Source organism: Cebus imitator, unplaced genomic scaffold (assembly GCF_001604975.1).
Source record: "Cebus imitator isolate Cc_AM_T3 unplaced genomic scaffold, Cebus_imitator-1.0 Scaffold93, whole genome shotgun sequence".
NCBI classification, from domain to species: domain Eukaryota; kingdom Metazoa; phylum Chordata; class Mammalia; order Primates; family Cebidae; genus Cebus; species Cebus imitator.
Genome location: NW_016107408.1, coordinates 4,925,687 through 4,938,993, shown reverse-complemented (window position 1 = coordinate 4,938,993; position 13,307 = coordinate 4,925,687). Strand labels below are relative to the sequence as shown.

The 13,307-nt window shown below is 53.2% G+C and overlaps 3 protein-coding genes across 23 annotated transcripts in view; 1 reads left to right on the top strand and 2 right to left on the bottom strand.

Annotated features, from left to right (window-relative positions):
• TMEM104 (transmembrane protein 104) overlaps positions 1–4,053 on the bottom strand; it is a 62,513-nt gene extending 58,460 nt beyond the window's left edge. For 2 of the 3 annotated variants that reach the window (XM_017535661.2, XM_017535659.2), the window contains exons 1-2: positions 3,912–4,053; positions 3,142–3,253 (exon numbers count right to left, since the gene is read on the bottom strand). In XM_017535661.2, coding sequence (XP_017391150.1) covers positions 3,142–3,186 — 45 coding nt within the window. In that variant the 5' untranslated portion in view covers positions 3,187–3,253; positions 3,912–4,053. The remainder of the gene's footprint in view (positions 1–3,141; positions 3,254–3,911) is intronic. The other variant, XM_017535660.2, reaches the window with a different exon arrangement.
• Positions 4,054–4,068: 15 nt separating this feature from the next.
• On the top strand, positions 4,069–9,183 carry NAT9 (N-acetyltransferase 9 (putative)). 18 transcript variants are annotated; one of them, XM_017535668.2, is made up of 8 exons: positions 4,101–4,205; positions 4,497–4,563; positions 4,766–4,851; positions 6,008–6,117; positions 6,657–6,800; positions 7,420–7,479; positions 7,644–7,738; positions 7,865–7,956. In XM_017535668.2, the coding sequence occupies exons 3-8, from the start codon at positions 4,775–4,777 to the stop codon at positions 7,922–7,924; spliced, it is 546 nt and encodes a 181-aa protein (XP_017391157.1). In that variant the 5' UTR covers positions 4,101–4,205; positions 4,497–4,563; positions 4,766–4,774; the 3' UTR covers positions 7,925–7,956. The 18 variants fall into 18 exon arrangements, with proteins under 18 accessions (XP_017391155.1, XP_017391164.1, XP_017391157.1 ...); XM_037741014.1 differs by having other exon boundaries at positions 4,102–4,205; positions 7,721–7,738; positions 7,925–9,177; XM_017535664.2 differs by having other exon boundaries at positions 4,103–4,205; positions 7,925–9,177.
• Positions 9,184–10,255: 1,072 nt separating this feature from the next.
• Positions 10,256–13,307, bottom strand: part of SLC9A3R1 (SLC9A3 regulator 1) — a 20,516-nt gene continuing 17,464 nt past the window's right edge. The window contains exons 4-6 of one of the 2 annotated variants that reach the window (XM_017535662.1): positions 12,649–12,689; positions 11,385–11,525; positions 10,256–11,154 (exon numbers count right to left, since the gene is read on the bottom strand). In XM_017535662.1, coding sequence (XP_017391151.1) covers positions 10,966–11,154; positions 11,385–11,525; positions 12,649–12,689 — 371 coding nt within the window. In that variant the 3' untranslated portion in view covers positions 10,256–10,965. The remainder of the gene's footprint in view (positions 11,155–11,384; positions 11,526–12,648; positions 12,690–13,307) is intronic. The other variant, XM_017535663.1, reaches the window with a different exon arrangement.

Below are 13,307 nucleotides of genomic sequence, written 5' to 3'. Positions count from 1 at the left end.
AAAACAAAAAAAAAAAACTTTACAAAGAAATGAATGAAGAGATGAAGAGAGAAACTACTGGCAGTTGGGAGCAGAAATGGGTAATCGCAGTTGGTTTGCTTTGTTGCAATTTTTTCAGTTCCAAAGCAAGCCCTGTGTGCTTACTGGGGGCTCAGAGAATCCTGCAGGGTAACATAGGCCCTCTATGTCTTCTGAGGACTTCAGCAGTCCTGGCGAGCATTCCATCCTCTTTACCTTCTGTAAAGGTAATCAGTAAGGGCCAATCATAAGGAGGGGACATAGAGGCAGGAAGCAAATCTGGGCTGAGCCATAGGCTGGGTCAAGAGAGGTTGTGGGGAAGGAAGAGAAAGGAGACCTTCTCTTCTACTAGTCATGGGACAGTTCTGTGGGCAAGACTCACGGCAAGTAGGGGCAGAAAGCTGTCGAATAGTCTCTACTGCAGTCTCGATAATGAGGACCAGTGCATGCAGCCTAAACTGAGTTTCCTCCAATTCTCAGCTCTTCCTCTGTGGCTGCACTGGAGGAGGCACAGTCCCTGCTGGCCTGCTCCCCTATGCTCTAGAGAGCTCAGTGCAGCATCCCACCTGCCTCACCTCCGCCCAGCAGCCTCACCCGTAACCTTCATGGGGCAGACGTCACCAGTATCTTTTTTCAACGGCTTCCCCTGACAGTCGTCAAAGGAAACAGAAGGCAGCAAAGATGTGGAAGCAAGGACTAGGATTTCAGGGTGTGAAACGAGTGCTCTCTCCTTCGAAAGCAACCGCAACAATCTGCAGCAGGAACCAGCGGGCAGAGGCACCCTCGGCGCTAACCCTTCAGTCAGGCGCAACCTACAGCATCCTGTGTTTTGATCACACAACAACTACCTCAGTCCTGTGTCACTCCTGGTCCTCATAAACGGGCAAACAGGCATGCCTGTCCTGAGATCCCTTATGGGTACATGTACCTGTCTGAACCATGTTCCTATGTTCAGCACTATCCTTGAGAGGGTGTGACATCTGAGCCACCCAGGAGGCTCATCCGCTTGTTACAAATATTTTAGGTAGAATAATTCAAGCTAAAGCAAACATCCTTGGAATTCCCGGAAGGGAAAACAACTCATAATGAATGGGGCAATAAAGAGCTAAGGAGAGGCTTTGTCTTGTCAATGATCACGGGCTGAAGCACATGTATGAATTACGTCCTAGTGTCTTGGTTTCCCAAGGCAGCCAGAGCAGAGTTCTGCCCACATTGTCTTGAGCTGGGGCCTGCAGAGGAATTTGGAGCAGCATCAGCAGTGAGTTAGTTCCACAGCTTATCTGGGCTCAGTGACAACAAACTCTTCTGGTCTTACTGAGGACCAAGAATTGTTCCAGGATAGGGGAGTTAAGGAACGCTCAGGAAGAAGGTGTCTTCTCCCCTCAGAACCCTGACTACTACCCCCTGGGTGACGCCACATCATCCCCACCACCCCCCATCTCCTCCCTACATCTCTCTTCACCAGTAGCATAAAAGAATACAAGCACTTGTTTACGGCCAATGCTCAGAGCTGGCCCTTTGGGCAACAAAGACCCTGAAAGAAATAAAACACAAGAAATGGAGAACAAAAAAGAGCAGAGCCCACTGAAGCTTGCAGGCATAACTGCCTGATTTCCTGTGGGCACATGCTGACATGTGAAAGGACCCCTTGAACAACTGTAGACACAAGAAATGGGGACATGTCAAAGTGTTTTTCTTACAAAACTTATAGAGATGACTCATTTCCTTATCTCTAAGTTTATAGATGTTGTAAGAAAAAGCAGGAACTGTGGTGACTTTTCTATTAACAGACAGCATGGACATTTCATTGCTGACAGCAAGAGGCTGGGAGCTGTTACATTAAATCCACAAATGGGAGGGACACCATTCATTCCATTCCAGGGTTCATGGAAGATTTCCCCTGAGAAATTGCAGAAGTGAAGGAGTCTCCTTTAATGCCACACATGAGTGGCACAGGCCCAACAGGAAGATCCTGGAATCAGGAGGGCTTTCTTCCAGCTGTGAAGGAAGTGTCTTGACACTTCCTTGTCCATCAAACCACAGTACTAGTCTGTGAAGCCAGCAGAGACAGCACAGGGATCCCCAGGCGAGGAAGTTATATACAAGGCAGGGCAAGTTCTAGAACGAAGATGCAGTGCTGCTTTTGCCTGGAATACTTGGTAGCAACCTGAGTCAACCATCTGATTATTCCAACCCTCCAGCTACTTATCCAGGCAAGAGGGCCCTGTGATGTAATAACCATGGCCAAATCATATGGCACATCGAGAAGATAAACTGTGTGTGTGTGAGAGGCAGTGAGAGGTAGCACAGACCTAACACAGTGAGAATCAATCATTCTAATTGTTCTAATTGCAGAGTCCACCAAACTGTAATTAGAAGTCTCTGCATGCCTTCGCTGCCTGTTACTCCATCCAAGACTATAAAAGTTGTGCAATTTAAAATTCCGTAAAGACCAAAGTGGTGTCAAACTGCTGAGATGAGCAAAACCCAGTCAACAGTTGTCCATCACTCTTCATCTGAAGGGAAGCGCTCAAGGCAAGTGGTGGTAGCCTTGAGATTAACATTATTTATTTATTTATTTTTGAGACAGTCTCGCTCTTGTTGCCCAGGATGGTGTGCAATAGCTCGATCTCGGCTCACTGCAACCTCCGTCTCCCAGGTTCAAGTCCTTTTCCTGCTTCAGCCTCCGAGTGTCTGGGATCACAGATGCGTGCCACCACGCCTGGCTAATTTTGTATTTTTAGTAGAGACGGGGTTTTACCATGTTGGCCAGGCTGGTCTTGAACCCCTGACCTCAGGTGATCCCACCATGGCCTCCAACAGTGTTGGGATTACAGGTGTGAGCCACAGCGCACGGCCCGAGATTAACATTATAAACAGCACGGCGATTTTGTTTGGCTTGACCAACTCTGACAAACACCTTAAAAAGAAAATCAACCTGACTTGCATTCTAAGCCACCACAGCAGCAGTGTAGCTGCTGCCTCATGGAACTCCCCTATCCTGCTTCCTCCAGAGACCGCTCAAGCAGCAAGCACTCGCTAGTCCTATCCCCATGAAGCAGCGTGCTTCTCTAGAAGCCAGGAGTACTTGAGTGAGCAAAAGATTCTGTCAGTCACACTCACGTAGGAAGAGTAGAGTTCTCCGGTCTCTGTAATTTCACCCGCCATTTCCAAAAGTGAGGAAAGGCTGGCAGCAGAGGTTCCTTAGGTGCAGGGGCGGCGGCTGCAGCGGCTCCTTAAAACAAAAGAGCAGACTTCACGTAACTGATGGACTGAGAAAGGGGTGGGAGGAGGCTTGCGGACTTTCCCCACCACCTCTTTTATCACAGGCACTAAGGGCCTCAGTATCTGTCACAAAACTCATCCCCAAGGGAGGGGTCACCCTGGATGACAGCTATCTGAACGACTTCTTCTAACTTTTCCCTTGCTGTGCAGGGCACTACTCTGTGTGCAGCACAGATGTTTTCAAAGCTGCTCGGAGCGCAAGTGATTTAAGGCGCCTCTAAAGCCACGAAGTTTCACCCACCACAAGAGCCCCCTTTTCAGGCCCTGGGGTGGTTATACCCATTTAATTCCAGGAACCGGGAGCTCACTACCACAAAGGGGAGCCCAAGGAACTGTTTGCTACCTCTGCCTAGGGCAGGGAGCTGGAGGCTTTCCTACGCTGCCCCTCCAACCCCACTCCTGGCCCTAAGGCCTCCTCTTTTTAGCGGGGCCTCCACTCCCTGCCTCCACCTGCTTTCTCAAGGGTCCCCACCCTCAAAGCTCCCTCTCTTCTCAAGAACCCCACTCCCAGTCTCTCCCTCTCTCTCTCCTGGAGGAGTCCCGAGTCTGGTACCGCCCCGCCCCAACTTATCCCGTTTCGTCTCCTCCCGCCCAGCCGGAACCGACACCTACAGCACAGCCAGCTCCCAAGCCGCCGCCTCCCGCTGGTCGGCTGCTGCCGGCGCCAGCTGTCCCGCACCAGCGCCCGCAGCGCGCATGCGTCGGCCCCGCAGCCCACCTCCTTCACGCGTGCTGATTGGGCGCCACGCGGGGGTGGGACCGGGATTGGGGCCTGGCGGCTGCCGTCACCAAAGCGGAAGTAGGCGGGGCGCGCTCCCACGCGCATGCGGGAGCCGGGCCTGGGAGCGTGGCTGGTTGGAGGAGGTGGATCACCTCTTCTGCAGTGGACGCTTTCGTCGGCGGTGGGTGGGTGTGAGCTTGGCAGTGCCCGGGTCCCCGTGGTTGGAGGGTCGAGGACAGTGGCCTAGAACGCCACTCCAAGAGGAGGGCCTGAGACTAAGCCCGCCTTGCCCTGAAGTGGTCGGGGGCGGGGAGGAGGGAGTGGCCAGAGCCCAGTCGAGTGGTCGCCTGGGTGAGAGATCGGAAGCAGGTTTCAGACAGGGCTGAACGTTGATTCTCGGTTGGAATTCCTGGACGGGGCAAGTAATGCGAGCTCTGGGGATAAGTCTTGGTACTTGGTGCTTGGGTTTTAGGAATCGACATTCTGCGGAGTGGACGGAAGGAACTGGCAAAAACGGAGCCCAGGCTTGGTCCCTTGGGGTGAGAATTAAGAATTGTTTAATTATCCTTAACCAGCCCGGTTCTCTTTCTTGCAAGAATTTTACAGTCCGAGTTCTCTGAAGTGTCTGAAAGGAAAGAAGGGCGGAAGTCAACTTAGCCCCAGCAGGAGGGCCGGAGCTCCCACCCAAAGTGGGAGGAAATTCAGGGTCCTGAAGTCCTTGCTCTCCCTGTCTGCATGCAGGCTGCTACCATGAGGTTGAATCAGAACACCTTGCTGCTGGGGAAGAAGGTGGTCCTTGTACCATACACCTCAGAGCATGTGCCCAGGTATTTCCCGCTTGACATGGGATGCGTACCAGCCCCAGAGCTGTGTAAGGCACAGAGAGGAGCCTTCTTTAGCCACAGTCTCAGGGCTATTTCCCCTAAGAAGAAACGTTCATTGTGAGAAGTAATTATATATGAGGAAAAAAAAAAATTAGTGCGGTGGCTCACGCCTGTAATCCTAACACTTTGGGAGGCTTGAGGCAGGAGGATCGTTTGAGCGCCAGAGTTCGAGACCTAGCGAGACCTCATCTCTGCAAAAAATACAAAAATTAGCCAGGCGTGGTGGTGCACAGCTGTAGTCCCAGCCACTAGGGAGGCTGAGATGGGAAGATTGCTTGAGCCCAGGAGATAAAGACTGCAGTGAGCTCTGATTGCACCACTGTATTCCAACCTGGGTGACGGAACAAGAGCCAAAAAACAAAAAAAGCAGAAGCTGGGGACTCCGACTTCTCTGGAAGAAGCTGCTCATCCTCTTTTTCCCTTTCATTCTCTCAGCTTTCCTTTGGCCTTTCAGCAAGCATTTACTTTATGTAAACTAAATGTGTCAGAAAAAGAAATTATCTTCTCACCCAAGTGTAAATTAGTGATGTTTCCCTGGTGCCAGTGAATATGTTCAGTTCTTGGAGACTTAATGTTAGCTTGTCCTTAAACTCTGAGCTGATGAGTTGTGATATCTACCATTCGAAAGGCCAGTACTGAGTCATGATGGGATTCTTGGGGGGGGTGTTGGCACATGTCTGGCAGATTGGGATAGTGGTGCTGTAGATGGGTATTCTCTACTTGTAGTTTTCCTTTTGACGGTTCTTGGTGCTCTAACTTTGTGGGGATCTCTCCAGCTGCCTTCCTTGAGGTCAGCTTGCCATATACTTCCCCTTCTGGAATTTGAAGAATGTTTGGTTTCAGACTGCTCCTCCGCACTGACCCGAGACAGGATAGGAAGTTGGACAGATAGAACTGACTCCTACTGCTGTTCTTGTGTAAAACTAGCTTGCTTCTGGGTCTTGTGCCTGTGGCCCCCACCTCAGGAGCAATCATAATGCTTTGGGTCTTCTTTGAGCCCTGTGTTATCCCTGTGTGGTTCTCACCCTCACATTATTACGTGTGAGACGTATGCCTTTGAATGAGTCCTGTATGTCTAAGGCCACCCCTGTCCCAGCAGGTACCACGAGTGGATGAAATCAGAGGAGCTGCAGCATTTGACAGCCTCAGAGCCGCTGAGCCTGGAGCAGGAGTATGCCATGCAACGCAGCTGGCGGGAAGATGCAGATAGTAAGGAGTGCCTCCTGTTTCCCCCAGCCCTAGTTCTGGGAGGACGATTCCACAAGCAGTCTCCAGGTTCCCTTTCTTTCTCAGCCCCAGCCACAGAAGCTTTGTGAAAAGCCTAGAAGGTGCTGGAACTCTGGGATTCTTATGCCCCCTGAAGCGGTTCCCTGTGGCTGACCCTTCTGTCCTCTTCCCCACCTGTTGCACCAGGCTTGGAAGGATTTAGAGAAAGTAGAACATTTGGGGCTCTGCCTGTGAATTTAGGCCCTGTCCCTCACATCTCTCGCCACAGCTTAGTGTGGTGACTGTCCTCCTGTGTGTTCCCTGCTCTCTGAGAATTTGGTTGCTGGTTGGAGAGGCTGTCTTTTTCTGTATGAGGCAAATTTGGAGTTTTGTAATGAGCTGAAGCAAGCTCTGGGACCCCCTCTTCTCCTGGCAGACTTAGAGATGCTTGTGTTGTACACTGCTCTGGCTTAGATAGGAACCCTCTCCTCTCCTCTCTCCTCTGGAGTTTGTGTGCGGTAACCCTGTTGCCTCCTCCTCAGAGTGTACCTTCATTGTGCTGGATGCTGAGAAGTGGCAGGCCCAGCCAGGCGCCACCGAAGAGAGCTGCATGGTGGGAGATGTGAACCTCTTCCTCACAGATCTAGAAGACCCCACCTTGGGGGAGATCGAGGTCATGATTGCAGGTTTGTTTCACCTAGCCCTGCCTGGCTCTCAGATCTGCTGACCCCGAGCCTGCCGAGGCCACATAGGGTGGGCACTCACGGGGTTCACTGGGAGGCTCCATGTTGGTGAGCCCAGGGCCTGGCTGGGCAGCCTAGCCCCTAGCCCCGCTCAGCCTGGTGGTACACCCCCGGGCTCATCACTGTTCTCCTTATGCTTAGGTGTGAACTTAACCTTTGGTTTGGGGTAGGTTCAAGGATAGTGAGTGCCATACTTGGGGTGGGCTGGGCACCCTCTGAAAATAAATGGTCTTCTCTGGAGCATCCTGTTAAATTACAGGAGGAGCCCCTCCTGTTTCTGTTCCTTCTTAGTCCTCAGTTTCCCCCAAGTGGCTACTGACTATGCCCGTGAGCTGTCTCCATGAGGTGAAAGGGGTCAGCTTTGAGGTCAGGTTGCTGAGTTGCAAGCTGTGAGGCCTGGGCCAAGTTGCACTTCTCTGTGCCTGTTTCCTCATCTGCAGAATGGTGATGATAGTAGCAACTTCACAGTTGTTGAGAATTAAATGCGATGGTTGGTATCTGTCATGCGCACACACTGGAGCCTGGCACAGGGCATCAGTGCTGTTCCTGTTGTTTCTCCTAGAGCCCAGCTGCAGGGGTAAGGGCCTTGGCACTGAGGCTGTTCTCATGATGCTGTCTTATGGTAAGAAAGTGTGGGCAGACAATGTGGGATGTGGCCAGGCCCCGGGTGAACCTTGTTCAGGTGTGAGGGTGGGGGCAGGTGACAGGTTCCTCCTCTGCAGCTTGGGACAGGGTGGGTCGGGGTAGGTACCTCCTTACTTGCCCCTCTCTCATCTCCTCTGTGAGGAGTGACCAGACTAGATCTGACCAAGTTTGAGGCTAAAATTGGGCAAGGAAATGAACCAAGCATCCGAATGTTCCAGAAACTTCACTTTGAGCAGGTAAGGATGTTGTTGGGCAGAGTGAGGCCTAGATTGGGTGGTGGGCCTGGAGGTGTTAGAACTGTAACTCATTTATTTATTTATTTATTAACTTTTTTTCCCAATGTTTTTACCCTATTTCCTCAGTTTTCCCTAAAGAACAGAACTGTAACTCTTAGCGGGCTTGGTTCTTTCTGGCTTATGTAGGTGGCTGTGAGCAGCGTTTTCCAGGAGGTGACGCTCAGACTGACAGTAAGTGAGTCCGAGCATCATTGGCTTCTGGAGCAGACCAGCCATGTGGAAGAGAAGCCCTACAGAGATGGGTCGGCAGAGCCCTGCTGATGGCTGGGCCCTGTGAGCAGCCAACCTTGTGAGCAGGGTGTTGAGGCCACACCCTCCAAAGACCAGAGCCCAGCACTGGGAGAGTGCTCCTGGTCCAGCCCCAGGCTGGGAATCATCCTTTGGAATCACCCTGTGGCCTCCCTCCAGCTGGTGGTGTGGCCAAGCAGAGCAGACACCAGGGCCAGTCCCCTTCTCCCCTCCTGGCCAAACCCAGACTCTGGGAGACAGGAATGGAGGGCAGGAATCCACGGGAGATGTCAGGATGAAGGTGGGAGCTGGAGGTGCAGGGGGCCTGGAGCATGGATGGGAGTGGACAGGCCTTTCCCCTTAGAGGCCAGAGGTACTGCCCTGACAGGGAGTAAAGCTCCAGGCACAGCCAACTTTCCTTGTTTTCCCATTTGGTTCGTGTGAAGAGCTACCAGGAGGCCCAGCCTCAGTGTCCGGTCAAGGGAGCTCGGTCCTCTTGTCCTGCAGAAGCAGGCTGGTGTGACCCACCTGGGAACAACAGGTGGTCCAGAGAGAGTGGCCTGGCCCCTCAACTTAGCATCCCTCCTTCTCCTCCTCCTGGAGCCAGTCTTAAGTTTAGAGGCATTAGTTTAGATACAGCTCCTTGTGGCTGGAGAACACTCCTCTGTTGAAGCTAAGGGTCACTGAGGAAGCAGAGGCCCCTCTGGGGTGCCCTCCTGAAGAGGAGAGCATCAGGCTGTCAGCTCTGTCCCTCCGGCATTCCCAGGTCTGCTCCTCACGCTCTGCCTCTGGGAGCAGCTGCACCTGATCAGGCCACGTGGGGGCAGCGGAGGCACAGGCTCAGGGTGGCCAGGCTACTTGGGACCGGTGGCTTACAAAGTAGAGCTGGGCCAGTCTCCCCACCCTGGGGGGCACTGTGACTCCTAACAGTCTTCCATGCCCTGCCATCATCTGGGGTGGCTGTCAAGAAAGGCCGAGAATGCTTTCAAAGCACAGCCAAAGAAGGAGGCTTGCAGGGCATTTCCAAGGCGGGGAAACAGTCTCAGATAAATAAGGTGACCTGCCCAAGGGCTCCCAACCCCCTTCATCCTGGAGTCTCACACCAGACTGCATGTGAAAAACTGAAGCTGAAAACATGCCTCTGTACAAAACGAACACGTTGCTTGCTGTGGCTCTGTTTGTAATGCTGGCACCTCAGCAATGGGAGTTCCCTCGGGGCCACCCAACCCTTCCACCAGTCTTCAGGTTCTTGAAGAGTCAGAGGTTCGCCAGGGGTCAAAGGATAGAAACAAGGGTGGGGTAGGGTCAGGTCAGCTGAGCAGGGTGCTGCTGTGATAAAGGTTTTGTGTAGTTCCTCTGACAAGGAGCAGGAGATGGCCAGATAGGGGGGATCGTCCTCCTCATTCCCCTCAGCTCAGGAGCCTGTTTTCTGAGAAGTGTCCCTGTGGGTTGGGTGGAGACTAGCCTGGGGCCACCTTCCTTCTGCATACCTGCCCAGAACCTCCGCCCTAGGAGGCCACTTTCCCAACCTCCAGATCTGGCTTCAGGTGCTAGAGGTATAAGGGACCTGGGTCTCTTGTTGAGGGCAGGGCATTTCGCCCTTGAAAAGTCCCTTCCATGCCACCTAGCCACACAGCATGTCCCGGGGCTCAGTGGACCGGTTTGTTTTCCCCTGGCACTGGACACTTGCCCTCCAATCAGTTCACAGTGGCCAGATAAGATAGAGCATCTGGTACCAGCCCAGCCTACCCCTGGGAATCTTCCACCCCACTGGCTGTAAGCAGAGTAAAGCCACGTCCTCGCATTCCAAGCCCAGATCCATTCTGGGACTCACTTTTCTCACTCCTACAATTACATTAACTTTTACAATTACAGTCCTCTGAGCATGTTGGTCTGAGTTCCCACTTTCCCTGGTAAATATCACCATTAGGGGGTCTTTAGCCCACACTGGAGCTTGCAGCCTGGCACACAGGCACATTGACCACCAAGCTGAACACCCAGATGGGTGCATCCTCCTTCCCACAGGACTTCTGCACAGCTAGGCTCTCTAGCTAGTTACTCAGGCTTGGGGTCACAGGGAGCCCTAGATGACCCTCCCTTCCGTGTACCCCACCCTCCAAGCCAAAGACCCCCCTAGGAACATCCTGGCTTGCCATTTCTCACTTTCTACCTATAAGGGGTCCAAGGCCAGAGGACAAAACTCCCAAGGAAGACACGGAGGCTGGAGGGTTTGGAGGAACCAGCTGAATTACTGAAAGTGTTTCCTTACAATGGTGGTACCTCGCTCAGGGATGGGCAGGGGTAGTCAAACCCTCCCCCCTGCCGCCCAGTTCTCTGAGGGTGGGAGTAGGAACAAAAGCTTAAGGCCGAGGCCATGGCCATGCCCTGGATGCAACAACCAGGAAAATCATGTTAATCAAGGAAACAAAAATTCCTCTAGACTCTGCACAAATACTGCACTTTTTAAACAACAAAAATCAAATGAAAACAAGATACGTCAGCCACAGCTCTCAGGATAATGGACGCCCTGTCCACTGCGAGCTGCAGCTGCTGCAGTCAGAGTTCTTTGATCAGCCCTGAACCCGGTGATCACATGGGGGTGGAAGGGAAGGTGCCCTTTCACCTGGTCCCATGATCCTGGCCTGGTGTATGTCCCAGTGATGTCCCAGGCTGGGTGGCAAAGGGACACCTGGTAGGATGAGGCACTCAGTGAGGAGGAGGGAGGCAGAGTCTGCTTTCTGATTGGGGGAGGACAGGAACACATTCACCTTCCCTAAGTTAAGGGAAGAACATAGTTCTTTAGAAAAATCATCTGTCAAGAAAGGGGATGTGGGTGCTGATTTGTATGTCGATTCAGGGGAGTAACTGGGAAGAAGGAAAAGGGTGGGGTGGAAGGCTGGCTCAGCCCTGCCAGTCACTGGGTGGCTGGCATGGGGTGCTCAGAGGTTGCTGAAGAGTTCATTTTTCTTGCTCCAGTCCATCTGCGGGGCCCGTTTGCTGCTGCGCTTCTGGTGGGCCCTCTCTTTGGCCACGGCCAGGGAGATGTTGAAATCCAGGACGGGGTCAGAGGAGGAGGTAGACGAGGGCACTGTGGAATCCTGTTTTGGGGGGCTGTCTTGGGAATTCAGCTGTAGAGAGAGGGAGGGCAAGAAGCTGGGAGTCAGTCCCTCATTAGGCTCCCTGGTCCTCAGCCCCAGTGAGGTGGCTCCCTTGGGGCAGTGCCCAGGGAAGCCAGGTCACAAGAACAGAATGTGGCTCAGCATGTGACTTCAAAGGCAGGCTGGTGTGCCAGGAACAAGTAGGGCCTGGGAATCGGCTTCCTGTAACCCAGTTGCCACCCCCCACATGGCTGGCCTACCTCCTCGCTGGTGTCACTGGAGGCGGTTCTCACCAGGGCTGGCCTGGGGCTCTCTGAGGCTGCCTCTGCCAGTGCTTCACGGCTGTTCTCCTGGCAGAGAGGAGAGGGGTGTGGGTTGCCAGAGGGTGGGGTGAGGGGGTCCTGAGGAGGGAGGGAGCTCCTGGGGAAGTAGGGGCCTCAGTCTGAGAAGAGGCAGTGCTGATACCCTGGCCCCACCCCCGATTCCCACTGCCTGAGCCTGCTGGGGCTCCTTTTCACATTCCTTCGAGGATCAGAGGGCAGCCTGGTTCTCCTTCGTTGGCTGGAGGGATGCATATCGTCATGGGATTGGCTGAACTGCTCCCTCTCCCTGGCCCTCTCCAAAATGGCCTTTAGGTACTGACTTGCCTGTTGGGCCAATGACCAGGGAGGGGTTTCTTGGAATGTGGGGACACTGGGGGCCTCTTTGCTTGGCATGGGGAACCCATGTGGTGTTCCCTGAATCTCCTGTGGTCCACCTGACTGGTCCCCTGGATTTGACCCCAGGAATCCTGAAACCCTAACCTTGAAGCAACAAAGGAGGGCTTTGAAGGAAGAAGGTGGATGGAAAGTTCTAGATCTGAAGATGAGGTGACAGAAGGTTTAGACCTGGGTCCAAGGACCCTGCCCCTTGCAAACTACCCTGGCAGGAGCTCCTAGGGAAGGGGAACCTTTGAGCAGACCCTGAAGCGAGTTCCTGCTCTGTGGTCTGACTCTGAGTTGTCCTGTCCCTGAGTGCAGGCTTTGGCTGGGGCGTCAGCTTGGCTCCCAGCCCCTTCCTGGGTTCTTCCATGGCTTCAGCTGGCGTCCAGCCCCACCATCTCTTCCCCAGCCTCACCCCCTTCCCTTCTCCCCAGGGAAGGGGGGAGGATGGGGCTTTGTTCTTCCAGCCCAGACTGGAAGTAGCAGGGGCCCGGCTGCCCGCGGCCAGACACTGAAGCTCTGTTCTTGGGGGGAAGAATGGCCCCTTCTGTATGGTGGGGAGTTGGAGGCGGGGGCTTGTCACCCAGGATGGCGGGCTGCAGAGGGGCCCAGCCAGCCCTCTCCCTCCCGACAGCTTTGGCTCCAGGCAGAGGCCAAGAGGGTTCTGGCAGTTTTATAGCTTGGAGCTGAGGAAGGAGCTGGTACTGGGGATCCTGAGGTTTCGGCCTTAGCCAGATGGCTATCCTGCCAACCACAGCGCCTTCTGACCCATCACCTGCACCCCCAGGATTGAGATCCAGAGAAACAGGGGACCCATCCTTACCTTCTGTATCTCCCCATTGGTGACGGGCTCAGGCAGGGGACCTAGGCGAAGGACAGAGCAGAGGTAAGTCCAGAATGGGGATGGACTGGAGCGTGGAGGAGGCGGGAGTTGGGTTTAGGTAATTACTTCTTGTCACTTAGGTCAACATCTCAAATTTTTTTGACTACAACCCACTATGAGTACATTTGCCTTATTATTTATTAAAAATTATTTTGGTAGCGATGGGGCCTTACTATGTTGTGTAGGCTGGTCTCAAATGCCTGGCCTCAAGCAGTCCTCCCACCTTGGCCTCCCAAAGTGCTGAGATTAAAGGTGTGAGCAAATGTCTGGCCTATGTTTGCCATTTTGAAGACTCGGCACACACAAAGATTTTGTGTAACAAAAGTTTCACAAAACAATACCCTTACTACAGTGCTCTTTGTTATTTTTAATTTCATTTTATTAAAAAAAAAAATTCTGGGCCAGACGCAGTGGCTCATGCCTGTAATCCCAGCACTTTGGGAGGCCGAGACAGGTGGATCACTTGAGGTCAGGACTTTGAGACCAGCCTGGCCAACACGGTGAAACCGTCTCTACTAAAAATACAAATACAAAAAGAAAATTCACCAGGTGTGGTGGCACACGCCTGTAGTCCCAGCTACTTAGGAGGCTGAGGGGGG